The sequence below is a fragment of the Ischnura elegans genome, chromosome 12, assembly GCF_921293095.1.
Source record: "Ischnura elegans chromosome 12, ioIscEleg1.1, whole genome shotgun sequence".
NCBI lineage: Eukaryota > Metazoa > Arthropoda > Insecta > Odonata > Coenagrionidae > Ischnura > Ischnura elegans.
The window spans coordinates 11,531,962-11,559,904 of record NC_060257.1 but is presented as its reverse complement, the minus strand read 5'-3'; the positions used below and the strand labels follow the sequence as shown (position 1 = coordinate 11,559,904).

The 27,943-nt window shown below is 37.6% G+C and overlaps 3 protein-coding genes across 4 annotated transcripts in view; 1 reads left to right on the top strand and 2 right to left on the bottom strand.

Annotated features, from left to right (window-relative positions):
• Positions 1 to 27,943, bottom strand: part of LOC124168795 — a 332,814-nt gene that overhangs the window by 25,900 nt on the left and 278,971 nt on the right. The gene's annotated exons all lie outside the window — the stretch shown is intronic.
• LOC124168796 (YLP motif-containing protein 1-like) lies at positions 1,486 to 17,648 on the top strand. The gene is made up of 8 exons (XM_046547107.1): positions 1,486 to 1,925; positions 6,994 to 7,032; positions 8,049 to 8,257; positions 9,779 to 9,967; positions 10,878 to 10,958; positions 11,794 to 12,268; positions 16,175 to 16,260; positions 16,358 to 17,648. The coding sequence occupies exons 2-8, from the start codon at positions 6,996 to 6,998 to the stop codon at positions 16,496 to 16,498; spliced, it is 1,218 nt and encodes a 405-aa protein (XP_046403063.1). The 5' UTR covers positions 1,486 to 1,925; positions 6,994 to 6,995; the 3' UTR covers positions 16,499 to 17,648.
• Positions 17,283 to 27,943, bottom strand: LOC124168797 (putative nuclease HARBI1). The gene is made up of 6 exons (XM_046547108.1): positions 27,706 to 27,943; positions 26,076 to 26,373; positions 22,233 to 22,426; positions 19,682 to 19,814; positions 19,429 to 19,570; positions 17,283 to 18,260 (listed from the first exon to the last, which is right to left on the bottom strand). The coding sequence occupies exons 2-6, from the start codon at positions 26,307 to 26,309 to the stop codon at positions 17,863 to 17,865; spliced, it is 1,101 nt and encodes a 366-aa protein (XP_046403064.1). The 5' UTR covers positions 26,310 to 26,373; positions 27,706 to 27,943; the 3' UTR covers positions 17,283 to 17,862.

Below are 27,943 nucleotides of genomic sequence, written 5' to 3'. Positions count from 1 at the left end.
TGTAACATAAATCTTAATTTTATACATCCCCCGCAGTTAGAACAAATACTATTAACATCCCCCGCAGTTACTATTGTATTTTTTTATGAAACAATTATTTTTAACAACGGTTGCCCGTGCGAGGTGAATTTTGACTCTGTTGTCATCAGGTAGTCTTCCGTATTTTTGTACATACAGAATCAATTGTTTACATTTATGCTTTAATTTAATTACGATTTTTATTTTTTACTGGGGTGGCGCGCGCTCGCTCTTGGGATACTCCGCAAATATCTAACGAGTCGTTGAAAAACAAAAAAAAGTGATAGAATATACCGAGAGTGACATCATCTTCAGTTATGTCCGAAAACCACCAAAAAATACCAAAATTTCGAAATTTCAAGTGCGATGCGGCACGTTTTCCCGGTAACCGATTACAAAAATAATTTTCATGGTTAATTTTTCACCTAATGGAACAAAACTGGGGGGCGTCCCTAAAGAAATTCTAAAACTTTAGAAATAAGGACCACCCTGATGTTACAGCTAGGAAACTTGTTTATATAACATTTTGCTCAGTGTAAATGCACCTTTACATGTAACATGTTACACGGATTTGTAACTTTTTCGTAAAACATGTTATATCATAGAGTAAGTACATACTTACTCTATGGTTATATGTAACTTGTTTACATCACATGTTACTCAGTGTAAACGCACCTTTAAAAACTCAACCCTCGGGGTTGGGATTGGATGGGAACCCTCAGGGGGCAGCTGCCCCCCCTAGAAGCAAAAATCGCAAAAGTCTTTAAGCAAAATCAGTACTGAATTGAAACGAAAGTATTTAACAAATTTTCTTTAAACCCACGGAAAATGATGTATACTATTAGTATAAGATATGTAGGAACCTAACTAAAATAAAACTATTTCTTCAAGGAAATAATCTCATAACTCCCATGGCTTGCCTCCCCCTAGACCATGGCATGCCCCCCCCCCCCCTTAGTTATGATCCCGGGATCCCGGGTAAGCCTTCAGTGTTTAAAAAGCCCGTATACCGGTACTTTTCCCCAGGGCAAGGCACCTGGACACGCAGGATAGATTAACCGTTACGCATCGTTCGACACAGCAGGAGTGCAAAACCATCACCTAATCTGTGCTCGTCTAGGTATATCGCGTGATGGAGACAGGGAGTTAACACCGGTTAACACCTCGAGTAAAAAAGTCGACAACTGAGGTGCGTATTCTTGATTACATCATTAACGGTACCCCATACCCCTCCATTGGGCCAGCGCAAGGCGGAGATATCTATGGCCAAAACGTCTGGCAGCTTCGCACGACAGAGACTTGACAACAACGCGCAGGCGCAGCCCCTTCCAACTTCCATAAGACCAACTCCCCTCGTCCCGCTTTCACGACTGCGCAGCCGCTATCGACGCAAGAATATCCCTTCCCGCCGAGTTCTCCTCTCGCGTCGGCTATTATTGGAGCTATTCTGAAACCCAGTCGATAGGGGAACGCTTGAAGCGTTCGGCGTTCCACGAGACGTGCACACTGGTGAAGCCACCATCGGAACAAAAGTGAAATTTCTATCGAATTTGCGTTAATAATAATTTGCTATTTTCCCGCCGGTACCTACTTCAATAAGAACCTTCAGTTTTAACGTCGGCCTAGAGTAAACATCTTTTACTTCGTCTTCATCACTAATCGACACCTTTGCCATTATGAAAATATATTGACTATGATGTGACTGCTGAGAAATGTGATATGAACGAAGGAAATCTACAGAATCTACCTGAGGCAGCAGCTGTACCACTGGTCCCTTCGAATGCTTTCAGTAAACGAATCGCCGCTAGCAGAGCCATCTCCCGTAGAATCTACGAATGGCGTGACAGTGAACAAGGAAGAACGAGATTCCGCGGGACATTAAAAGCAGCCACGTCCAGCGATACGAGGTAAATGAATGATTATCATGTTATCTATCGATACTGAGACAATTAATGCGTACAAAAATGATTTAAAAATGTATTTTACATTATATATAAAATTGAAACCATTATACACGAAGAATATTCAGAAAATTACATTGAAAATTGCGAGCTCATAAAATATGACCGGAAACCGAAACTTGATGATGACATTAATGTCCTGTCATTAATTAATTAACACAATTGTGTTGAAAACATGGCCGATGATTAATAAACGCATCGTGTGGAATTTAAAAGCTTTCACATTTCCACATGGATGTTTAAAAATTGAAACAATCTCTTTCTAAAGTCCTCTTAGTAACCATTTGTTTACTCTGAAAGATTTTACCATAATTCACTTCATGCATCATTTGATCTTGTCGTCATTTATAATTAACTTCTCAATACTAAGATTGATATTTCGTCACAATACTTGGACATTAGGTTTTAATTTCGAAATTACTTAAAATTCTTATTTTATTTCGATATACGTGTTCAGTGATAATCAAAAACCTTTAATTGTCGTGCAGCAAGTGTCATTTTCTAGTGGACGACAAATCAGTATAACATTTACGATGATAATTATCATAAATTTTAACAATATGTAGTATGTATTCGTTCTTTTAGGATACTTCATGTATTACTCTATTCTCCGCAAAATATTATCGCATTGTAAAAATCTACGTAGGTATATCGGAATGAGGAATGCAATATAATTCTATTAGTCGCTTATGTAATTTCATGTAACTTCCGTCGGAATGCAGGGAAAATGCAAAATTTGTTTCGTTGTTTGTCACTGGACGAAGATAGGTAGGTGCATTCTCTTCCTGCTAGTGGTGTAGTATTCGAGGAAGGCACCGATTTCTTGTTTATTACATTTTGTGTACTTTCCACTCACGCGACTCACGCGTCGACTCACGGAAACTGGTTACGACTCTCAAATTCCTGCGCGTAATCGTTTGTTGACTTGTGTCACAACAGTCAGCGACACGCCAAGAATGGAGCACGAAATCTGAGACTCAAGTCCACTAGTGTCGATGAATGGAAAGCACCCATTAGCGTTTTGTAAACAATGTACTTATAGACGGACAGCAAAACGCAACCATAGTTAACTTCCCATCAACGTGACCGTAGTTGCGTTTAAAAGAAGTAAACAATAGTCAAGAGAAACCAACGACTTCTCTTGGATACCGCGCGAGTCGCTGAACGAGAATAGACCGAGGTAGTTGAGTTTAATGTTGCGCCTAATGACAAACCCGATTCCTTCAGTAATTTCATAACAATAAGAGAACCTAAAGAATTTTATTGGAAGTTAAGTAGGCGAGCTCTTCTTGCTTTGATTCCGAATGTTTATAGATAATGTAGAGGCGAGTAGTTCCCTAATAACGCTCGAATGTAATCTGAAAATTTATAAAAAGATACTAAAGCTGAGCCATTTCACCTTGGGAACACTTCCACGTTTATAATAAACTAGCTGACCCGACAGACTTCGTCCTGTCAAAAAAATTTGTAATGTGGCAGTGTTTTGTTCCTACCTTTTTTATATTCTTTGCAAAAAATTATCCTGAACAGAACCGTCACCCTGGTAATAATTCGGTGTGAATTATTGGGATTATGCCTGAACGCCTCTAAGGCAGAATCCCCTCTGGCCGATGAGGCAACGGTGATTTGAGGAGGCCCGAGAGCCGGCAGGCTCGAGACACTTTTCTTGCTCTTGCTTAGGGGTGCGTCGCTTGCCTTGCTTAGGGGTGCGTCGGCATCCGAGCCGACTTGCCGATCGGGGAAACCGGGGCTCCCGGGGCGTATCCAGCGCCGACGGGATGCCTCCCCCAAGCGGTCGATCATGGGTGACCGACTGAGGACGGCGTCGGGTCTCGGAATTGTCTGTAGACGACTTTGGTACCGAGCGGGGTGTTGTACTCGGTAGAGCAGCTGCCACGCTGCGATCTCTTGAGACTCAGCCCTAGCTTGGGGGATTCGTCTTGCTTTACTCGGCGAGACCCCCGCTTTCGAAAATTTTTCGAAGTCCCTCCGTCGTCTCAGGTCCGGCTTCGGACTTTGAAAAATGTCGTCCGAATTCCGTCGTCCCAGGTCCGGACTCTGGACTGAAATTTTTCGGCACTTCGAAAATCGTCAAAAAAATTTTCTTCCCTTCGAGCGCCTGCAGATTCGTAGGTCTATTCCGTAGTATGATCGTACTGGTGCCGTAGTCTGATCCCGCCGTGGGTTGATCTTTTTTCGAGATCCGAAATTCCGTCGTCCCAGGTCCCGACTCTGGACTTCGTCGTCCCAGGTCCCAGGTGTGAAAAAGAAAAGGGCTGTTTTTAGGGTTTCCCGGCAATTATTCGATTTTTTTCTCGCCGTAAGAACCATCCTTGGACTTCAACGAACATTTTAAAAAAAGAATTGGCCAAATTGGTCCAGGCGTTGTTGAGTTATGCGCTTACCAACACATTTTGCGATTCATTTTTATATATAAGATAGGAGTCGGATATGAATAAAATCGCAGTGCTCATGTCAAAGGAAAATTTAATCTCTGTTACGATAAAGAACCCAATTTACCGATATTCGAACCTCCCGGTTTAGTATTCAGGAGCAGGTGTTAGCGGGAGTTGGCTGGTAGGCGATCGCCGAGGGCCTCAAGCTTCAAGGCCCCTCGACACAACGCTCACGTCTATCGTGAAGCTTATTCGAAAGGTGTGGTAAAAAATAGACTCAAATTATTTCAATCTAAGTTTTTTTTTCAATTATTTATTTGCAACATAGTGTAAAAATATTGGGGAAAAAAATGAATGTGTAAGAAGATAAATAACAGAACCTGATTTTTAAAAAAATGGTTATTCGAAAATGTTATATCAGAGCTTTTTTATTTCAGACAGTAAAACAATCAAATTTTTAAAATTTTATAAACTGAAGTTCTCACTTTTCACGGTATTTTTTCTTACGAATTTGCTATTTTTCATTAAATTTATCTAATTTTCAAGAGCCAGAATAGTGTCAAAATCCATTTCCCTGCAAGCAATTTCCCAATATTTTACGTGGGAGTATTCCTGAATCCCTCGGTAAAAAGAGCCCCATCATGAGCCTTAGTCAATGGCCCCAAGTCATTCAGCCGTAGTCAATGGCCCCAATTGGCCCCAACTACGGCTCAATGACTTGGGGCAATTTGAATCACTCCAGACCCATGAGTGGCTTAGCCAGGGGGGAAGTCAGGGGGTCCAAACCCCCCCCAAATATAAAAAAATTACTTTGATTCATTATAAAGAAAACAAGATATTGAAAAATCATGAATTTACAAAAGATTTTTTTGACAAATGAAGTTTTTTGGTTATAAAGAGTGTTAAAAATAGTTTAAAACCCTCCATAGAGGGTTTTATAAAACTAAGTATTTACTTAGTTCCCTATTTTTCCCCCTGATTTTGGACCAAAGGAAATTCCTGGCTACCTCACGTTGTCCAGACTGCCCTTGTTCAGGAGCCGTATTTTCTGGGACTCATGGGAAAAATCCTCTTCTGATTACCAAACAAACTGAATGTGCAACCAATGTTTTGAGAGGATGGCTTCGGAATAATTAAAAACTCAGAATGAGAAAAATCAGGATTTTGCTGGCTGCAAATTATAAACAAAAGTTAGGTACATATACTTAGGCTTTAGCCTAAAAACCCAGACTCCTCGAGTAAAAAATATATTTAATGCCAATATAATGTACGCACTGCATGAGCAAATACCTCTGCAGGTACACGCTCATGTTTAAATTTGTTTCCATTTACCATATATGAAATTTGCAGCGTAAAAATACTGCAACTGAAATTCGAACCCAAGGACCTACCCCAAGTACCCAGACTCCCAAATCATAATAGGGTGGTTTCCTATTATATTTTTTTACTGCCTAAATCGAGAGATTATTACTCCTGGAGTATGTATTTCACGCTTTTAGATTTTTAAATGATGATATCTATATTTCGTGATTAAATGAAAAGTGAAAATTTTCAAGCGCATGAAAACGTGACAGCTAAGTATGATTGATGGGAAAACTCTGTGTGACACCGTTCTGGTTCCTGCTGCCGCAAGTGAGGTGACCTTGGGGCAAGGCTTTGAGCGCTGATACGACGCAGAATGCTAGCAGGTGGCAGAGTACCATACTAGCTGGTAGCGCTTGGTTTAAATAAGGATTATTACTACCTTATCAAACAAGGAAAACTTTCCAACCTTAGCCAGTTTCAATAGGTGATTATTAAGAGATGTTTCCCTGAGCTCTGTGCCTCATACATGCATTGGTAATCTCAGACGATGTAAAACTCCTATCTACTTGTATAGAAACTAGGTCCCTGTGACGTCACGTGGAGTGGCATCGCATAGGCGCCAACATAGGCGGATCCAGGGGGGGGGCACGGGGGCACGTGCCCCCCCCAGACCCTTAAAAATATGATAGATTTTTAATACGGTCCCATTATAATTTCGTTCGTTTTGTATAACAAGGTATCCTTGTGCCCCCCCCTGAACAAAATCCTGGATACAGCCTTGCTTGTGCCCCTCCCAGAAAGAAATCCTGGATCCGCCCCTGGGCGCCAATCTGGCCTTTTTCAAATGAGGATAAAATTGACCATTGCCATTCGTCTGAACTGGGATTTCTAAAACCAAATAATTTGTATATTATAAATATACTAATGGTGGGTAACGAATCGCAATCAATACCTTTCGTTTTCTTTTATGAAGGAAACTACCCTATTCAGATGGTAGCCTTTTAACATCAATTTTCTGATAATATCACATAAAAATAGGTATTCTGATTAGAAAACATAGGTGTTAGTGAGTTCAGTAAGTAACTGGTTATAGTCCACCAGTTACAGGTGAAACTTAAAATTTTGTCACCAGTTTTCACCAATAACTACCAAGTGTTTAAAATAATTGATTGACTGATATAACAATGGATCGCAGTTGGAATAGTTACACTAATTACCCTGTATATAAGGCATATATTATATGTAACTTAATATGACATAACCACTTCTGAAGATGGAGTTCATTAAAAATCACACCTTATTCTTTATTCCAGATATGGCAGAGCATATCAATAAAAAGAAAAGGAAAGCAGGTAAAAAGCATATTTAAACTTTTCATTTAATATAAAAAATGGGACTAGAACTCTTGAAAGCTTTTGCTAGTTAATGGCTGAGCACATTGTGTATTGGGATATATTTTGTTATGCTAACATATTCATTTGTTTATTTAACTTTTGGTAAAAGATCCCTTAGCGAAAAAACTGTTGGATTTTAACAGTTAGGTACCTACCGTTGGATTTTAAGAATTACCGTTGGGATTTATCAGTTACATTTGGATTTTATACAGTTACTGTTGAATTTTCAACAGTTACTGTTGGACTCAGCAGTTGTCCCAATTATAACTGTTGAAATTTTCAGCAGTTTTTTTAAACAGTTTTTTCGCTAAGGGATGAATGCTCTTGATTTGGTAATCCGAGCAGAAACGAGTTTCAAAGTTGACTAAGTTGAGAGCACAATAAATTTTAGGATGCGGGGAGCTCATTACTCCATTTTTGCCCGTAGCGAAAAAACTGTTGAAATTTCAACAGTTAATTGGGACAACTGTTGAATCCAACAGTAACTGCTGAATCCAACAGTAACTTCTGAATTCATCAATAATTTTTGGATTTATTAGTTACTGTCAGAGTTTACAGTTATGGTTAGTTTTAACAGTTACTGTTAGTTTTTAAAGTTACTTTTAGTTTTAACAGTTACTGTTAGTTTTAACAGTGGTCCCAATTTACTGTTGAATTCAACAGTTACTGTTGGATTCAACAGTTGTCCCAATTAACTATTGAAATTTCAACAGTTTTTTCGCTAAGGGTGTACTTGTATTTTTCTTTGTGATTGTAAAAATAAGTAATTGAAATGACAAAAATTGTCTCGAAAATGATTTGTAAAACATTATCACAGTAACCCTTTCTTTGATCTGGATATAAATGTTAGAAGCACAACACTTCATCATTTTGATAAAATTCCATGATTTTAAGTATTTTGAAGGATTTTGTAGTTCAGGCCAAAGCTGTCCTTGCAATGATTCCTTGAATTGCATTCCTTGTTGGACACACAGATGGAGACCAAACACATCTAAACAAGAGAAGGGCCACCACAAAACAGTTATTTTATCTCGCCCATTACATGGCTGAGCACAAAGATTTCTCCGGAGGCCGGCTTCTCACTGCTCAAGGAAAGGCTGTATGTGATAGGCACTGGGGGGCATTGACAAAGGTTCTTAACAAACTACCCGGACCACAGAAAGATATTAGTGAGTGGAAAAAGGTAAATTTTCTTCATGACTCTTATTGTCAATCATCCCTGTTAACACTTTGAGTGCCGGCTGCTAAATTTAAAGCCCTACTGAAAAATCCAGCCATTTTTACTATATTCGTAAATTTTTTTAAAACATTAGCATCAAAAATATATTTATATCGACGTGCATTTCAATAAAAATGGACTTTGCTCTTCTTTATGAATGAGTGGAATAACATTTATTGCTAATTTTTAAATAGTTTAATAGTAAATAGTTTCATTGTTAAATAACATTTATTTAACAATGAAAACCTACTGTTTTTGAAAAATAAAAAAGTTGCAACATATGATGTACCACCATAACATGCATAATAATTTTTTAATACGCTCAATTTGAACTATTTAAAGCATGGAAATCATAAAAAAGCATTGTTCCAGGCAAAGAATTATAAATCCTGGATGACAAAAAGGGTCGATGCACCCTCAACGAACAGTCCATTGGCCCAAAGAATTTTCACACTAAGTGGCCTAAGATGAGGATGCTGGTAGCTACAGAGAACTTTTCGTCCTCAAGACATAAAGTGAACGCTTTTTCATTGAGCAGTTGATTTTTGAAATAACAGAACCACTAAGCAGTAAACTGGAAAAGTATCACGGGCGAAATATTACGGCGTCACGCATACAAAGCCAATTAAATGGAAAGATGTACTATTACGTCCATGGCAATCCTCAGAAGGATTAGCAGGACGTAATATTACGTCCATGGCACGCAAAGTGTTAAAAGAGTTTTCTATGTCGCTCTAGTGCAATTCCATTCATTATTATGCATGTACTACAAAACTTTGCTATGTCACTATATATGTATAGTATATTTGTTGCTTGTCCATTTTCACTGCTGTATTGACTCTAAAAATTAAGCTTTCCCAGCAGTAACCACTTCAAGGAGAACTCTGTATATAATTTCTATAAGAAGTACATTTCCATGTCTCAAATTGTTTTTTGCATTATTTTTTTAGCTAAACCTGGTTAGCTTGCATGTTGAATTTTATGGTTACATTAAAGGTTTCAAAAAACTGTAAATACCTAGTATTATCTATAACTTGTCTCCAGCATATTTTGTAGCTATGGTGTCTCACAGAAAATATTGGTGTTGATACTTAAAATCCTGTTTGGCTACCTATGTTGGTAATTAGATGCGGAATATGAGAAAGAAAACTAAAAAAAACTTTTTTTCTCATTTAAAATGTGAATAAGTATTGTTTGGTAGTCACTTACTGCCTGACCCAATGTCACAAAAAAAACTGGCATTGGAGATTTGACAACCTTTAATTCGCAATTGAATATTGCTTTCTTCAGAAACTAGGTGATTCACTTGCACCTACCTAGCTGCAAGTGAATTACTGCATAAAATCCTCCTCCAAATCTTCTAGAAAACCTGAGGCTTAGACTGAGGTGAGCACTTCCCTCACCTAACCAAACCAACCTGGGTTGAATTATCCAAGAGTGAATCCTTCTCCTTCAGGAAAAATAATTCAATTATTTTCATTTCAGTGCTGGACTGACTTGAAATGCAATGTTCGTGGCAGAGCAGCCAAGGCAAAAATTGGTCCAATGCCCACAAGGGTTCACACTGCTTTTCAAGACCTCCCTGATTTAGACATTGAAGTCCTTGAAGTAATAGGACTTGATTCATGCTATGGCCTACAGCAGGAGGAATTTGGACTTGGTGATAGGGCTCAGGCAAGTACTAAGCCTCATTAACTCCAGATTTATTTGGGATTATGTACATGGTGAGGCTTCATAGCTGAAAACTGGGGAAGGAATAAGTTTACAATAACTTAAAAGTGGTGAGAAAGACATATGGTATAGCTAATTGTTGAACAGTTTAATTTTCTCTTAAGCATAGGTAGCCAATAAAAAGGAAGTTCGGAATATCTATAGTATCCATCAAAAGTCCTCTAATGTCAATTTAATTCCCGATGCGTGTTATGATCAATTAATATTGGATTGCTTTACTTCCTGGCCTAGGACAGGCTATATTTAGTTTTCTGATTGATGTTTATTAATACGGCATCACCAAGAAAAAAATCACTTCATTAACAATACAGGGGTCTAAAACAAGGTGACAATAAATTTGTTAGATCTATAAATTTGTAATCTTGAAAATTTTATAATGTATGGTCAACAGCTCCAGGTTAGAATTTTGCCAGTTTCTAGTTAAATTATAAAATCTGAAGAAGATAGTGAATTTGTGAAAATTATAGCTGGTATTTATTTTTTAAATACATAAATAATCATGTTCAAAGGCTTAATGGCTGACTTTTCCATTTCTCAGTACATAGTAATTTTCCAGCACTGAAGACAGCAATAAATTCATCAAAATGCCAGCCAGGAATTAATTACATGCCATCATTATTTGACCAACACTCAAGAAAGCAAAAAGATATATGCAATGTCACTGAGTGGTCAAGAGATTCTATATTTATAATTTTTTGTAATATTTCTAATGCTTTCTAAATGTTTTGGCATCATAATACGAGAGAAGTGACATGTTTAAGAGTTTAAGTAGTAGATTTAAGTAGTACATGATACAATTCAAGACATGCTATTGTGTTCCTTAAACAAGTTGCAAAAAAAACTCATGTTTCAGGAGGCATCAAGTAGCAGTCAGACCTTGGTGACTGGTGGCAGTGAGAGCAGAACTACATCTTCTCCGTCCATTGAATCTCGGGTAATTTTACGGCTTAATTTAATGAAAATCATAAATAAAAAGCTTGAAGTTGAAACCATTTCAAGGATTCAAAGAAATTGACAATCTCGTACCGGCAACAGCTCCTTGAAGGGAAATAATAGTGAAAGGTCACATTTTTACGGCAGTTAAAGATCATAATTTCACATAATTATGAAAGGTGTTTTTTTCTAATCAAAGTTTGCCATAATTCCCATTTTTTAGTACAGATGAGCAATAAAAAAAAAATAATTTTGTCCACAAAATATTTCGAAAAATCATTAAGTACTCCAAAACACCAAGTTCCAATCAACTTCAATCAAGACTAACCGGTAGGGTGATAATATAATAAATAAACACATAAGAAATGAATTTACTACATTTGAAATGAAATTTGAATGAAAAAATTTACTACTATACTTTGTGCTTTAAAAACTCACGCTATAGACAAACAAAATGACACTGTAAGAATACACGAGGTCATTCTAGAAAAGCAAAACACAAGGTAAACGGCCGGTTGCGTGGCGTACTTTGTATGCCATGGGTGTCGGTTCCTCTTGCCAATCTAAAAATAAATTAGCTACAATACTTCAAGCTTTGAAAACTCACACCACTGACATTCAAAGTGCATTGTAAGAATACATAAGGCCATTCTAGACCAGAATATACGTACAATGTTGAAATCCTTGGTTTTCAAAGATTGGCATACTTTATGCCCCAGCGTGCCCGCTCGAGGGTTAAATGCATGAGCTTATTCATCTGCATACTTAACTTTTCACTCAGATGCATATAATGCTTAATTTTTACACAGAATTCATTATTTTCATTTATGTCCAAGGTTCCACTACTACCATCTGAAATCAAGACATCGGACAGCCCACCCGCTTCCCCATACATGTCAGATACATCCTTTCCTCATCAAATCACTATCCCCATTCCAAAGTTATCACCCAACTCTACCCCAACCTCCCCTCAATCACCATCTGATCCATTTGCAATATCCAATCCTCCCACGACAGAAACCAGTGCCGATGAGGCCGAAGAAAAGCCCATGCTGGCTCCACTGTCTTCAATCCCTCCTCTGACGAAAATTCCCATGTCGTCAGTCATACCTCCACTACCAACTTTAACTCCCCTGACAGCTTTGCCTCCACTGTCAGCACTGCCGCCTTTGACAGCAATAACACCAAAGGGAGTGATGCCAACGAGGCCTGGACCAAGTTCTGATGCACCAGAGAAGAGCTCGCCAATACCAGCTAATATTTCCACGGCATCATCAAAGAGTTCTCTGGGAATACCACAAGTAATTAACAGTGAGTATGTGATTTAGTAAGAGTCTTATTTGGAGAGCGCTTTCCATTGAAAAGATGTGAGGATTGCTGAACTCAAAGCAGCAGAAAAGCGATTGATGTTTGCCAATCATGGAATCAGCTGAAGACAGGGTGTAGATATTTTGAATGTTTCAAATGGCAAAATGATTAAAATTGGACTGTAAGGAGAGTGCTTTATGAAGTGTTTAACTCTTAGTGCCAGCGGGACAATCTATCGGCCCCGGGGGTATGTGCCAAGAGCGCCAAGGGCCGATCTATTGGCCCGGGATTTTTACACTCATGCCTTTTATTTTTTGTGTTTCATGTAGATTTGGTAACTTTTTGTTAGTATCTGTCATGCTTTAACATACCCGTATGTTTTGGGAACAAATAAAAAAAAATAGTTCCTGAAAATGAATATTAGGCATCATGTAAATTTTGAAGCGCAAACCTACAAATTCGCCAAAAAAAGCCCTGGCATTCTTCAGAATGCCGGTCAAAATGGGCTGGCACCAAAAGGATTAAACTGCCTCAGTATTTTATAATCAAAATTACAGTTCAACCCAAGTTACATGCATTGAGAAAAAAGTTTCAATACAGACTTCCTAATATAATCAGCAAGCACATAATTTCAGAGGGAAAATGGGAGGATAGTGGTTTTTGAAGTGCTAAAACTGTTTTATATGTCCCAGGAATATTGTCATCCAAATTGCAGTTACAATCGCCAAGGGCGCAGCTAGGAATTAAGGCTAAGGGGGGTTTCAGGTGCAACTAATACTGGGGGGCTTGGGGTATTGCATACCCTCCAGGGTAAGCGGGAGGTCTTCCACCGGAAAAAATTAAGATAAACAGTTCAAAATGGTGATTTTTACGGCCTTCTGAGGGATATTTTATTAATCCTCACACTTTTCTATAAGAAATATTAATCCAATTAAGTGAAATAGATTAAACTTAAAAATTTCTATGACTTCCGGGGGGGTTTTATCCCCCAAAACCCCCCCTCGCTGCGCCACTGACAATTGCAGTTGCATGTGCTGAGAAAAATTTTCAAAATTCCACGATTTACAATGCAATTAGGAGCATGAATTACTGCCCTAGATGACCAGTTGCACAATTTCTTGGCTTCACTGGGAGACAGGATATTATAATTCAATTTTAAGTTGATTGGTTGAATGGAGATGATTGAGATAGAGGTAACAAAGAGAATGGAGAAGGTGAAATGGGCCAGGAGAAATAGAAACAACTAAGTATGCACTAAATATGGTGGGTGAGTAGAAGAAACTTGCAGAGAAGATGTACGGACTGAGTACATAGTAATGTGGGGTGTGTTCAAAAGAGCCAATAATCAATTAACTTGAATTCGAGTCAACTTCATGACGTAAGGCATCAATGTCATATTAAAATTCATGGACTTCCTCCTACAGAGGAGAGGTGTATGAGCCATTTCTTAGGTAAGATCTTCTGTACTATCGGTGCCATTAGTAACTGAATGCCAATTTATTCAACTCAGCGATGACCACTATACATCTCTGCCATTGGCAATTGTTCGTAAAGTGCCTAAAGATCACCAAATGGACTGTAAATGAAATCAACTTGATTATTGGCACTTCAGAAAATGCCCCAATGTTGGACACTATAATAGGGGGATGTTGAGTAAGAAGAGGAGGGAGAGGAATGGGGTTAGAGTTTATGGACAGATAAACTGGAATAGGTACTGTCGTAAATAAAAGAAGGGAGTTGAACGCAAAAGGGTGATTTTTAAAACCTTCTGCTAACAGTGTTGTGGGAAGAATTTTCAGATGAAAAACTAAAAGAAAGGTGCTATTTCACAATCGTCCAGCCACACCTTGAATATGCAGCTCATGGGATCCAGGACAGATAGACTTAATCCATGGACTTCTTAAAATACAAAGGGAAGTGGCACGATTTATCAAAAACTGCTATGGGCGTACTGAAAGCATTATACAAATGTTACTCAAATTGGGCTGGGAGCCACTAGAGGCTGTGCTCTAGGCTGAGATTGCTTGAGCAATTTAGGATAGATATCTTTCAGAGCAAAATGGAGAACATCATATTAGAACTGTACCATATTTCCAGGTCCGACAGATAAGGATATATTTAGAGAGATATTTTGCTGAATGGATAGGTTTTTCCCCCAAAAAATAATGAATTTTAATAAATGCTAGGCAGAACCTATTGATTGGAATCATGAATTTCTTTTCTTTTGCTAATGGCTACTGGGCTAACACCCCCCGCTAGATGCTGCCTTTGCTTTAATCAGTGACATACCTATTATAATCACAGTCACACGTATAATGAAAGTGAGTGGAAAATTGACTACAAGTTAAATTTCCTGAAGAAAGAAACTTCAGAGACAATGATATTAATTAAAATTCCTTGGAAGAACGAGGTTAGGCAATGAGTGAATAGGGTGGTTTCCTATTATTTTTTATTGCCTAATTCGAAAGATTATTACTCCTGGAGTACGTATTTCACGCTTTTAGATTTTTAAATGACAATATATATTTTTCGCGATTAAATGAAAAGTGAAAATTTTCAAGTGCACGAAAACGCGACGGAAGTATGAATGCCGGGAAATCTCCGTGTGACGTTGTTCTGGTTCCCACTGCTGCAAGTGAGGTGACCTTGGGGCGAGGCTTTGAGCACTGATACGACGCAGGATGCTAGCAGGTAGCCGAGTACCTTCTAGCTGGTAGTGCTTAGCTTAAATAATGATTATTAATACCTTATCAAGCGAAGAAAACTTTCCGACCTTAGCCAGTTTTAATAGGTGATTATTAAGACATGTTTCCCTGAGCTCTGTGCCTCATGCATGCATTGGTAACCTCAGACGATGTAAAACTCCTATCTACTCGTATAGAAACTAGAAGATCCCTGTGACGTCACGTGGAGTGGCATCGCATGGGCGTCAATCTGGCCTTTTTGAAATGAGGATAAAATTGACCCTTTCCATTCGTCTAAACCGGTATTTCTAAAACCAAATAATTTGTATATTATGAATACACTAATGGTGGGTAACGAATCGCAATCAATGCCTTTCGTTTTCTTTGATGAAGGAAACTACCCTATTCAGCCGCACTCTGCAATCACAACGTCATGATCACTCATTGATATGCAACTGAATGCAGCCTGACTTGCACTTGTTTTCCTGTCTGCCTTGTGGGCAGTGAGAGCAGCAATGGTGACTGCTCAATCCAATGATTTCAGATCATTCACTCACTCAGAGAGCAAAGCTGAGCAATCAATGTGGCAGAATGCACTCAATGCGTATACACAAATTAGAAATTAGATCAGTCACCTAATGGACTGGTGAAACATTTATTTGAATAATTTAGGTATTTAGATTAATGTATGTATTGAAATACCCACAAAGACTTTATTGTATCATCTGACTTTAACCTATTTTAATAATTACCTATTTTGATTTTTCAATGATTACCTATTTTGATTTTTTATGATAACTTATTTTATATTTTTACTGATTAGTGATTTTTTCTGTAAGGCTATTTTTCCTCATGTATCCTTCATTTCCTTATGTATTATCTTTCTGTGTCCATGTATTCCATGTTAAAGGGCAGCATGCCCGTCAATAAATAAATAAAATATAAAAAAATAAAATAAGCTTGATGACTCTCTTGTAACATATTGATTAACAAACATGCAAGGAGGAGAATAACTCCTTCTTCCAGGAATTTAGTTGAACTATGGCTAGTACATACATATTTTGCTAAGACCTCTTTACCAGTTGTATAGAATGTACTGAAGTACTTGTGCACAACTTCTTGTCTTAACTTATGAATTGCTGCAGATATGGAAGAGCCTCAGAGGAAATCACTTGCAATTATTAATACTGTTTCAATAATGTTTGTTAATTCTTTTTAATTACAGAGAGGCCAAATAGTTTGAGTACCAGCCTGACAGAAGCCACAGAAAAACTAAAAAAATCTCAGGAGAAAAATACAGAAGCTTTGATGGTAAATTAGTAGTAGCTTTAAGATTTTACAGCAGAAAACTTTAAGCGATGTTAAATACATGTATTCATGTCTATCAAATCTATCTTCTCATGTGCAGGCTATTCACGGTGCAATCGACCGTTTGGCAGCTGCATCAGAAGCCAACAATGAAATACAACTACAATTCTTAGCAGAGCACAGAAAGTTTACAAGCATCCTTGAAATAGCCCTAACACATTGGTTGAAGAAAGATAAATAAAGAAGAATTTCCACCAATGCTACTTATCACTATGTATACATATCTGGGTCCCATTCTTTCAACGTGACAATAGAAGGTCAATGTACAAATTCTGGTGTTTTATCCACTATGAGTGGCTTAAAAGCTCTGATCACAACAACTTTAGTTTGATGTTAGTGATCCAACAGTGTATTGCCATATTGTGCCCTCCTAAATTGCCTTTCAAGCCATTTGAGATGCCATATGGAGGTGTGTAGCAGGCAAAAAATGTGCTATTAGTACCACCAGAATCGGTCACAAAACCTTAAAGGCCCAAACAGTGATGCAGGTACGTATGCATTCTGAAAGTTTAGAACTACCACGATGAGCACCCAAGAAATTATCAATGAAGAATTATGATCACTAGAACAACTGAAATATTCCCATATTGCTAGATCAGACTGGATCAATACATCCAATTTCAGAGCACATTTGATTATCTTTATTCGCCTGGTGACAGCTCTCGGTGCCAGAAACTAATAAGGGAAAGAACTAACGATTCTAAACGCAACATCAGAGGGAATTAACTAATGGATAATAAAAAAATTTTCTCAAAATTTCAATGGGGTTTGAAGGAAGCAGAAGCAGTCTCAACATAGGCAATTGAGAATTCTTCAAAATATGCTTCTCAAAACAGATTAAACATAAATTTCTTTCCCACCAGCAATGTAGGTGACATGACTGCATCCTAAAAGGGCTGGTCAATGCATACTGATTCATGGACTTTCCTTAGCATGCATTACAGATACTATCAATAAAAAACATGTTCCATTGATTATAAAAATTTATTAAACAATTATCCTTAGGATAAATACATCAAATAGAAAAAATTCCAGCAGAGAAGTAATAATTTCACGGTGGAAATATAAAACATTTGACCTCATGTGGATTAGTTAATTAAGAATGGGTTAATTCAGTTCTCTGTAAATGATTTTACAAGTACGTAACTTTTGATCAGATTTGGAACAAAGGCCAATAAGAATTCGTGCTGGAAAAATTTGCTCAAAACTTGATTGAAAAGCTTATCTTGAGGGAAAATGATATACGTCAACACTTTTCCTAGAGTGATATTGTGCATCAAATCTTGTGTGAAATAAGTAAATGCGTCATGTAGCCAATTTTTATAGTGTGTGCAATAAGGAAAAATCATTAATGGCTTTTAAAACCCATACAGCATTCCAACTGGAATATTTTATTGATTACTGAGAACTGACACAAGGAACCAAACAAAAAAAAACATTTTCAAAATAATTGAAACTCAAAAAGAAGTAAGCATAGCAGGCGAGATGTAGTGGAAGTGCCATCTCTATATTATTACATCAATTGTAACAGACAATGAGAAATGATCAATCATCCCAGTAATTCTGTATCAGCATTGATCGGACTTTCTCAGCCTCGTCAACTCTTTCACCAGATTCCATTTCTTGTGGATTCTCGTTAACTTTAGACACCTCTTCATACTCTGCTCTGTCATCATCACAAGCAACATCCACTAAACCGTGATGAAGTCTTAAATTATGAAGCACAACACAAGCAACCACAATTATCGCTGCATCAACAGGCTTGTAATGGAGCATTTTGCCTTCACCTATGCATTTAAATGTGTTCAGCAGATGATACAATGCATTTTTTACACATTTTCTCGAATGTTCCAAACTATTGTTGAATCTCCATTCAGGAGAACCCTCAGTGGCTTCGGCTACAGGTGTTAATAACCATGGTTCGAGAGGATAATCTGAGTTTCCTGAAAAAAAACACATCGCATGAATGCTATCAGATCCAACTCAGATGAAAAACTTGGAAAATAATTTCAAATTTTCATAGTGAATTGAACTCAAATACATCTAAAATTCTTCAATTTCACCAGTTGCTAAGAATAGAAATGAAATTTTAGCTCCAAAATGCATAAAATTGGGGATTGAAGAAATTAACACTCGGGAGAAATTTAACTATATGGTGTAAAATATTTTAACTCTTAATGAGGGAGACTACCATGGTGTATTCCATTTTCCCCATACCCTAGTCATGATTCCCCTCAAATTTGATACTAAATCCCCACCTGTGCCTGATTCTTTTGAAGAGCCAAAAAGGTCTCTGAATGTGGTAATTTTCTAATTGAAATACAGAATTAATACCCTAGACGTGTTCTTCCTACTCTGCCAGGATTCCCATGGATCCAAAGTAACCATTTTTTTATTTAAAAATGTATGATGTTAGGAACAATCCAATAAGCTCCCAGTGGATGTTTTCCAATATTCTCTTGAATTTTTAATGCATCTACCAGTCTCCAGGAGTTTCAAAAAGGACACAGGATGAAGCAACATCTGGATGAATTAAAATGAATTTGAAACACAAGAGAACACAAGAAAACATTCTAATAGCCAGAAAGTCATAGCAACCTATCTTATGGTTCTTGACCCCCATTGTTGGGAATAAAAACTTTACTTTGAATCAGTTTGAAGCCTGCCCACTCACGGAAAACACATACATATGAGGTAAAGTCAGAATTCCATATTCATCTGACTTCAAACAAGAATAATAATTTATGTTGTCTTTGGCTAAAATATCAGTTAAAATGTAGTTAATACAATGCAGTGACTTGCTTCATTTCTCAGTAAAACCTCATTAAGAGTTGCACTAATTTATTTACATATCTATTCCCACACCAGTGAAAACAGCACATATAGTCCTTTTACATAGGGGTTTTCGACAAATTTAACAATTATGCACACGTGCATGAATAACCATGCTCTGGATAGGAGCAACCTACCTAGGCGAGACACAAACTCAGAACCTCTTGTTTGGCAGGCAAGGAGTTTACCCGGCAGCCACCGAGGCCTGACAAATAGGTACATAGTTGCCTCCTGTGAGGTATGAGGTACCCCCAAGAGTTAAGAAATACAAACACTTGCCTATGAGCCATGATGTCTCTCCAGAATCCCAAAGCCGTTTCATTTCCTCCTTGATTAATGAATACTGCCAGATAAAACTTTTATGAACAGACCCAGGATAGCGGGAATTGACACTTAGAAACTGCAAATCGCTCGATACAACCTGAAATGTGTGACAAATAGCTTCTGTAACATGAGCTCATTATTCTAAGTATTGGAAACAAAAGCCAATTGTTCTATAGGTTATAAGTATGTATAATTCAAATCTGCATACAACTTGCACATTCAGCGAGGTGAATCCATTCCCGTTCTTGTAGCCTTCATCGTGCTCAGCAGGCTTCGTAATCGCTATGTGACATGTATCAAGGCAACCCAATACACGCCTCATTTCAAAAGTTTCCTCAAATCTGTCAACAAGATTTCCATTAGCAATGATTCATAATAAACATAGTTTCTTTAACAAGTCATCACAGGTTTTACATTAAATCTAGTGAACCCACAACAAAGGAATGACATTTGCAATATGCCGTACACAGGATCACTTCAGGTCAGCCTAAAAGTTGCCTGGGGCTCTATAATATGGCCAACCACCATGCAATGCATTTTGAATGGGAGACGGTGCAATATCAAATAGAGGAATAGTGAATTTTGAGGTGTTTAAACTGCCTGATTGAATTTCTGAACATCTTCCAAGTCGCAAACTCAATTAAATAATAAGAACTAAGGAAACAATTTAAAGTAGAATGACTTCTGGGGTATTTTAATGGAGCACAATGCTTAAACCATTTCCACCCACCGTAATCATATGGCTACAACCTACCATTCTGTGTATGCAAGGCTCTAGATGAAACACTATGCTCTAAATTGTTTTCAAGTCGCTACAAGTATGCTGCTTAATGTTTCGTAGACCAAATCCATCTTTAAGTTTATTTTTGAAGCTGGTGTATGCTTTCCCACTTGCTTAACCCTTTCCTGGCGGTGCCTACAATTGGAAAAAGTTTTCTGTGCAATGAGTAGCATGAGAATATTTTAAACTTCTCTGTGCGGAGCTCTTTCATGAGTGGAGTTACCCTGGTATTTTCATCCCTCAGATTCAGAACCCAACTCAACGGGGCACCCAGGTGCACTGGTCTAGACCCTGGCTCTAACCCTATCTTAGCACGAATCCCCTGTCAACTTATTGCATTACCTGTGTTTTTTTTTCAACCAAATATTGCATTTGATTTTCATTAATTTACTCTTCTAAAGGAAACATGAACACTTATTAAGAATTGTGAAACTATAAATGGATTTCTATTGTTAATAATGGCAAAGTTAGTGAACAAAAGGTACTAAGACTATAAGTCCATTATTTTTAATGCTAAAATTTCTTTTAAAAATTGCTTGCGCACAGAACAAAATGAAGAATTTATTTCAAAGTATTAAAAACATTGTATTATGCAACAAAATGTATCATTGAAAAAACTATGGACAATATAACCACTTTGCAACGGATTCCTGTAGTGATGATGATCATAAATGAGTGGGAGGGTAGGGCCCAATAGTGGCCCTAAGGATTCGCTCGTCTCAGTCTCAGGCCAGGCCTGAATGCATCAGACAATTGCAACCACAGTGGTTACTTCCTTTCCCTTGTGTCGGCCAGAGCCAATGTGCGGTCGTTTGTGTTGCAAAATCCGCAACAGCTACACCTGACATCAGGTGTTCCGGGTGGGAATGAGCTAAGGTCTAGGTTAGCATGGCTAGGGGGTCACAGCACATCACTGTTTAGGGTTCAGTCAGTAAATGTTATACATTTTTCATTAACTATTTTAACGAAGTGTAATATTTCGAGCCTGGTGCATGAAAAGTGGTGAAATTGATATGAACTGCCACGAGAAAAAATTCCCCTGGAACATGAATCAAACCAAATCATTGACCTATGGATTTCTCCGTCACTGTGCAGAACACTATGATATTCAGGTTCCTTTATGCCCAAGGCAGTTGTACCAAGGCTCATGGTATTACATGTTAGGCTCTGGTATTAGATGTACAAATGCTATGGGACATGAGGAACCCTGATAGTATAGCAGTCTGTGCAGTGACGCGAATTTCATGGTCTTACAGGCTCCTCCCTTTCTTCCGTCTGTATTATCTCCAGTACCTCGCTGCTAGGAAGGCAGTCGCCGAGTTCCCAAATACCCATAGAACACTCTCCATCCCCACCACAGCCCCTAATCTCCCATGCTTTAGCAGGCCCCCCCTTCCTCTTGCTGAGCGTATGAGTCGTTCTAGTTCCCCCAACTTGCCGCTGGCGACGACCTCCGATGGGTCATGTTTTTTTCATTATTATTGTTTGATTTATTACTTTACATATGCATATTTCTTGGTTTTAAAAGTCGCATTGGACTATTAACTTGGCTACAATTCTTTAATTGTGACTGTTTTTTGCCAAAAATAATATATTCAATTAATTACGACATGTAAAACTTACAATTTCCAATTTATGTCAATTCAGATAAGCTGTAAAGAAAAAAATGCAGTGACTGTTATATATTAGTGAAGGTCTCACATCGATAGTATCATATTTCTCACACCTATTACAAAAATCGCTTAACCTTTTGCCTTAACCAGCATTTACAGAGAAATACATTTATTTACAAAATCCTCTATGCTTAATGCAATTTCTTGACTAATATTTAGAGTTGTCACAATCCACCATTCCAGATCCAACAAAATTATTCAATTTTGTCTGTCATTCCTGGTTTTGAGGGCACAGCACAATTACTGCAAAGAGCAGGTAGAACTTTGCAGATTACAAATAAATTAAATACAAAGCACAAGTTTACCTCTCCATGACAGTGGCCCGCTCTTCTGTAGTTTGAGGAAACTTGATCCACTCACGTGCAAGGACTTCATATATGCCTCTTGCAACAACTCTTATTGCTCTACTCATAGTTGATTGTGATACAGATATCAAACTATCATTACCCACATTACGTTGGTATTTACCAATGGTAAAAAATCGTAAAGCAGCGAGCACCTGTGAAATAATAGGTAAAGAGAACTGAACTAACATTTAATACATTAAAATAGTGAAAATGTAAGATGAACCCAACTACAAGATTTCCTCCCAGTTCATTGCATACACTAAGGAAAAAGTACAAAGGGACAATAATAATTAATAATTGTTCCATTAAACAAAATAACCATGAATGATGATTTCAATTTCATTTTGGTCAATGTGAGCCAGATATCTTTTTTTCCAATTTTTTTCACAAAAAGAGTTGTTTTGAGGGAAATTTTTGTGTGATTATATGGAAGGGGAAGGTTTGGGATAATACATAATGTAAGAAATTTTGTCATTCAACGTTTTAAGTACCACATCAAAAGTGACCAATTTCACATGCAACTGTCAGTGTTTCGTCAAACTTGTTCCGAATATCCATCATATAGGGATTGTAACTGATTTCACACCTATTGTATGCCCTTACCCCACTCTCCCTACAAGGTTAGGGGTGATGTGGAGCGAAACAGGAGTGCATGAGCAAGACAGTACAGTGCCCTTAAATTATGAGAAATGTTATTGCGATGATTATTTATTAATGAGAAATGTATTCATTGTGATGATTATTTGTGAATTATTCATTTATAAAGGGATGATGTTGCAAAAGAGCAGGTATGTGAGGGAAGAAGCATTTTTAAGCAGATTTTTAAGAAAAAGAGGATGCAAAAGTGGTATTTAAAGAACACTTCACCTCCATCTACCGCAGAAATGGATGACAGTGAAATGTAGCACTTGTGTTAGAGGTAAATGTGAAAATGAAAGAAAGTCATCGAAAAAGCCACTGAAGGTATTTCAGGTCTCACAAAGGGAGACCATGTACCTTTCGCCTTTTTCAAACCTGTATTTTTTATGGCATTCGGAATGGAGAACACATATCTGAAATGGTAGTGGTTCCATCGAATGGGCCTTAGTTTGGCTGTAATTTATTAATTTTCATGTGGTACTTTTAACTTGCCTAGTATTATTAAAAAATAGGGCGGGTTTCAAATGACACTCCTTAATTACCTATACACCATTATGATGATGAAAACTTCCTCTCATGCCTATGCTTGCTCCAATGAAAATTAATTATTAACTTTTTGCCGCATAGTGAAAATATGAAGACTACAAAATATACTGACGGGATGGAGGCCCGAAACCTGCCACCCCAGGTGATAGTCGACGATGCTAACCACTAGACACCAACTCATCCATTTGTAGAAAATAGAGCTATAATGAAATTATACAAGGATTACTGAAAGTAACGCATGATAATTAATTGATTACAGCCAAACCAAGGCCCATTCAATGGAACCACTATCAGTTCAGAGATGTGTTCGCCATTCCGAATGCCATAAAAAATACAGCATTGAAAAAGGTGGAGCAAGGTACGTGATCTCCCCTTGTCAGTAATGGTGATTAAAAAACAGAAATCAACTCATCTTTGATTAATCTTCACTACCTGATACTGAGTGAGTTTTGTATACAATGGCAGACACGAAAACAATCACCTACAAAAAGTAAATGGTTGTGGAAAGGCTGAAAATGAAGGTAGGAATTCATATGCTAAAAGGAATTATGAAGGGATCACAAAGATTGGTAAAAAATCGAATGCAAAGAGTTAATGGGAAGGTAGAGGAAAGAATTTTGCAACCAGCATCCCCTTGCTCACATTAATCCACAATGTCATTAAGAACCTAGAATTTACAGTTCGAAACAGGGGTACCTGGTCCATGATCGCCAAGGGCCCCCAAATCGCTTGCATTTATTGTGAAGTATATATGAAAGGTGTAATTAATAAAGAATCAGATTACTTTGAACCAAAGTTTTTTTCGCTATATAAAATTCTAAGTTTTCATTAATATACTTTATTTACAAGAATCTCAGTATAAAAAGTTCATATAAAAATAATTAAATAAAGGAATCGGAAGAATAAAGAGAACCGGATTATTTTGTGAAAGGATTATCCGAAAAGATTTTTTTTAATATTTGGATTATTAAATTTTTATATCTGTGCAATTCTCACTTTTCACACTATTTTTTCTGACGAAATTGCAATTTCTATTAACTTTTATCTACTCTAAAGAGCCGAAATAATGTCAAAATCCATTTCTGGGCATGTACTCTCCTAAAACTTTCTGGGGGAGAGCTCTTTAATGAGCTGCAGCCGGAGGCCCTCATTCACACCAGACTGCCCCTGGATCTAAATCATAAATTACTTGATTGCAATGCCTATTAAATAGTGATCAAGGAATTTTATTTTAGTGGTAATGGTAAGGACACACCCACTTACACCCTTAAGCGTAGAAGAAAAAGAAATCTTTGAAAGCGATTGATGTCCACTACTATGATATGCCCTTCATACAGTGGCGCCGACTCCATGGGGCCTGAGGGGGCCCGAGCCCCCTCAAAGATTCGTTTGGGGGGGCTGAGCCCCCTCAATAATTCAAGAAAATAATTAAGTTATATTATGCTTTGTGAAATCACAAAATATATTGGTAATTTTTTCCCATGTTTGACGATAGTTACCGTTTAAAATAAATTCAACAATGTGTTAAAACAAATAATTATAAGGTTAAGCAGGTTAACTGAATCAGGTGGTGTGAACCATGACAGCTTTTCGGCGCTGCGACACACTTTGAATTTAACCTCTTCCCGGGGAAAAACCTCCGATATGGGCCCCCCCAATATTTTTTATAAGTCGGCGCCCCTGCCTTCATAAGGTTACAACTTCTAATGCCATGGCCATCTTCAGAATTCAGAAAAAAGCCATTCGGTTCATAACTTTTTCTAAACATGACACCCCATGCAGTGGCGTAGTGGAGAGGGAGAGTTAGTATTAAACCCTCTACTTGACCCTCCACCTTGTTTTCCAAAAATTTTTCCCCCTGGTTTTGCACCCCCTCGCACGAAATTCCTGGCTGCGTCACTGGCCCCATGCCGTTCCTTTTTCAAAGAATTGGATATACTCCCACTTCCATGAGTATGCATCTGTCATGTTCTTGTAAATACTTAAAGAATTCTAACTCAGTATGCTAAGAACTGTGACAATCACCATTATTCCATGACACAGAATGATCAGCTGCATGTCTCTTATGTACGCACTAGGAATACAGGTACTGGTCCAAGTTGTATGGGCCTTCAACTACACAAAAAACTGCCAGCTGAGCTCAAGGCTCATTTTGTTGGGAGTTGCAATATATTCAAGTCATTCTTTGCCATGCTAGTAGTGCCATCTGTCACTACTAGATTTTTCCATTGGCAAAACAGCTGACAGCTGTGAGAATAAATCGGAGTCTACTGTTGATCATGGAAGTGAATAGACGTTTTCTTTCTATCTCTCGATACCCATCCTGTGCCAACACATTAAAGCATAGCTGCATTTAAGGATAACCTGATCAGCTATTTAGAATTAAAAATGTTTTACTCAATTGATGAGCTTGTTAGCAATGTTTAACAAGTGACTTGCATGTTGTTGACCACTGTATGTTTAACCTGACGTGTCCCATATCAGTGTAACTATTGTAACATCCTGATCTCTGGACAAATAAAGCATTATTATAATTATTATCCATATAAGGATAGTGATGAGTGGCAAAATTATATTTATCCAGGGTGAGGCAACAAGTCTAATAGCAGCAATTACCTGAGTCTCAACTGGAACGCCACTGCGTCTTTGTCGCTGTAATCTGTCTTTTAGGGAATCACATAAGTATCTAACACCATCCTTTGAGAGACTGAAGGCCTTTACAAACTGTGCATCAGGTAGATGAAATGGATTCGTTGAATCACGAATCGTTTTCACTTCCAAACACCTTCTTCGCCTGTCAGCTTCTTCTGCTATGACCAAAAGGTGAGCAAGAAACACAGCTTCCGCCATAGCTTGTTAATTAGATTACCACAATATTAAGGTGTTTCAATCGTGAAAAGTCCTTTTCATGAGCCTAAAATGACCAAATAAAGGAGAAAAATCACTGAAAATTAACCACTTTAAAGATGGGTAACACTTTTTAACGCTACCAATACAATTCACAGAGTTCAAATAGAAATAACTTTGTAGAAAAGCAATGTATGAATATTATTCATGACAAACACTCCCCACAAATATTGTTTAAACAGATAAATGCGCTTCTACACAGAAGTGTCATGCATGACTTGTGGGAATTTAAGACACTGGGTAAGAATACACACTCATAAAATGAGACAGGATTCGTTTTCATTCACGCTGGAATAAGAGGCAACAAAGAACAAAAAATGGATGCAAAAGGTTGAAGTTGGTAATGACAAAAGAATATAATATGAGAATATATAAACTATGCCAATGTGAATAATAAAATGTATCTTTCTACCCAGACGCGTAACCAGGATCATAACTGGGGGGCGGGAGGGGGGGGGGAGGGGAAATCATGATCTAGGAGGAGGGCAAACCAAGTTGTGAAATTTGAGGATGGAAAAGGTGAATGAAACCAACATTTTAAGAAAATTATAACAGCGATTTATAAGTTTATGAGATTATTTCCTTGAAAAAATAGTTTTATTTTAGCTCCTTATCTTATATACTAATACATATCATTTTTCGTGGATTTAAAGAAAATTTGTTGAATACTTTCTTTTCAATTCAGTATCTGATTTTTCTTGAAGACTTTTGCAATTTTTGCCTCTAGGAGGGGGCAGTGTCTATGTCTTTCTATGGACATAAATGAAGATAACTGATAGTGATTCACTCAAAATGGGATAAAACGTAAATTTGACGAAGAGAAGAATAAAAATGAAATAATTTTTTTCTAAGAGCTATGATAGCATTGCAATGTAACGGAATTCACAAGGTTTACAATGGATGTACACAAGGGTGTACCCGGCGAGGGGCAGCTGCCCCCCATAGAAGCAAAAATCGCAAAAGTCTTTAAGCAAAATCAGTACTGAATGGAAACGAAAGTATTCAACAAATTGTCTTTAAACCCACGAAAAATTATGTAAATTAATATAATATATGGAACTAAGATAAAACTATTTTTTCAAGGAAATAATCTCATAAATCCCACGGCTTCCCCTCCCCCAGTTATGATCCTGGGTACGCCCTTGGATGTACATTATGTTTCAGGAAGGCAGAACGCTGGATACATCTCTTATTCAAATATATATGCACAGGAAAAGTAGTGATGAGAGGCAACGAGCGTTGCTCTAACTTCAACAGTTAAATAATGTAAGGAAACCTAGGTAGGCAACAATAAAGTAACATTCAAAGCAATCACATCAGTCACAGAACAAAAAATTACCTTACGAATCCAGTTAAAACATCCTTCTTATACTGCTGTGGTCACTTCTCACGACAGCAGGGTGTGGTTCCATATTCTTCCAGTCCAAATTCTTTCTTCCATTCACCGTCCTCTCATACAACTAATAGTAAGACCTAAAAATCCGAGAAGCTTACACAAAATACCTCCTTTTGGACATTTAAATACGTTCACGTCAACAACGCATATAACGCGAACCGACGCATTTCGTTAGTCAACT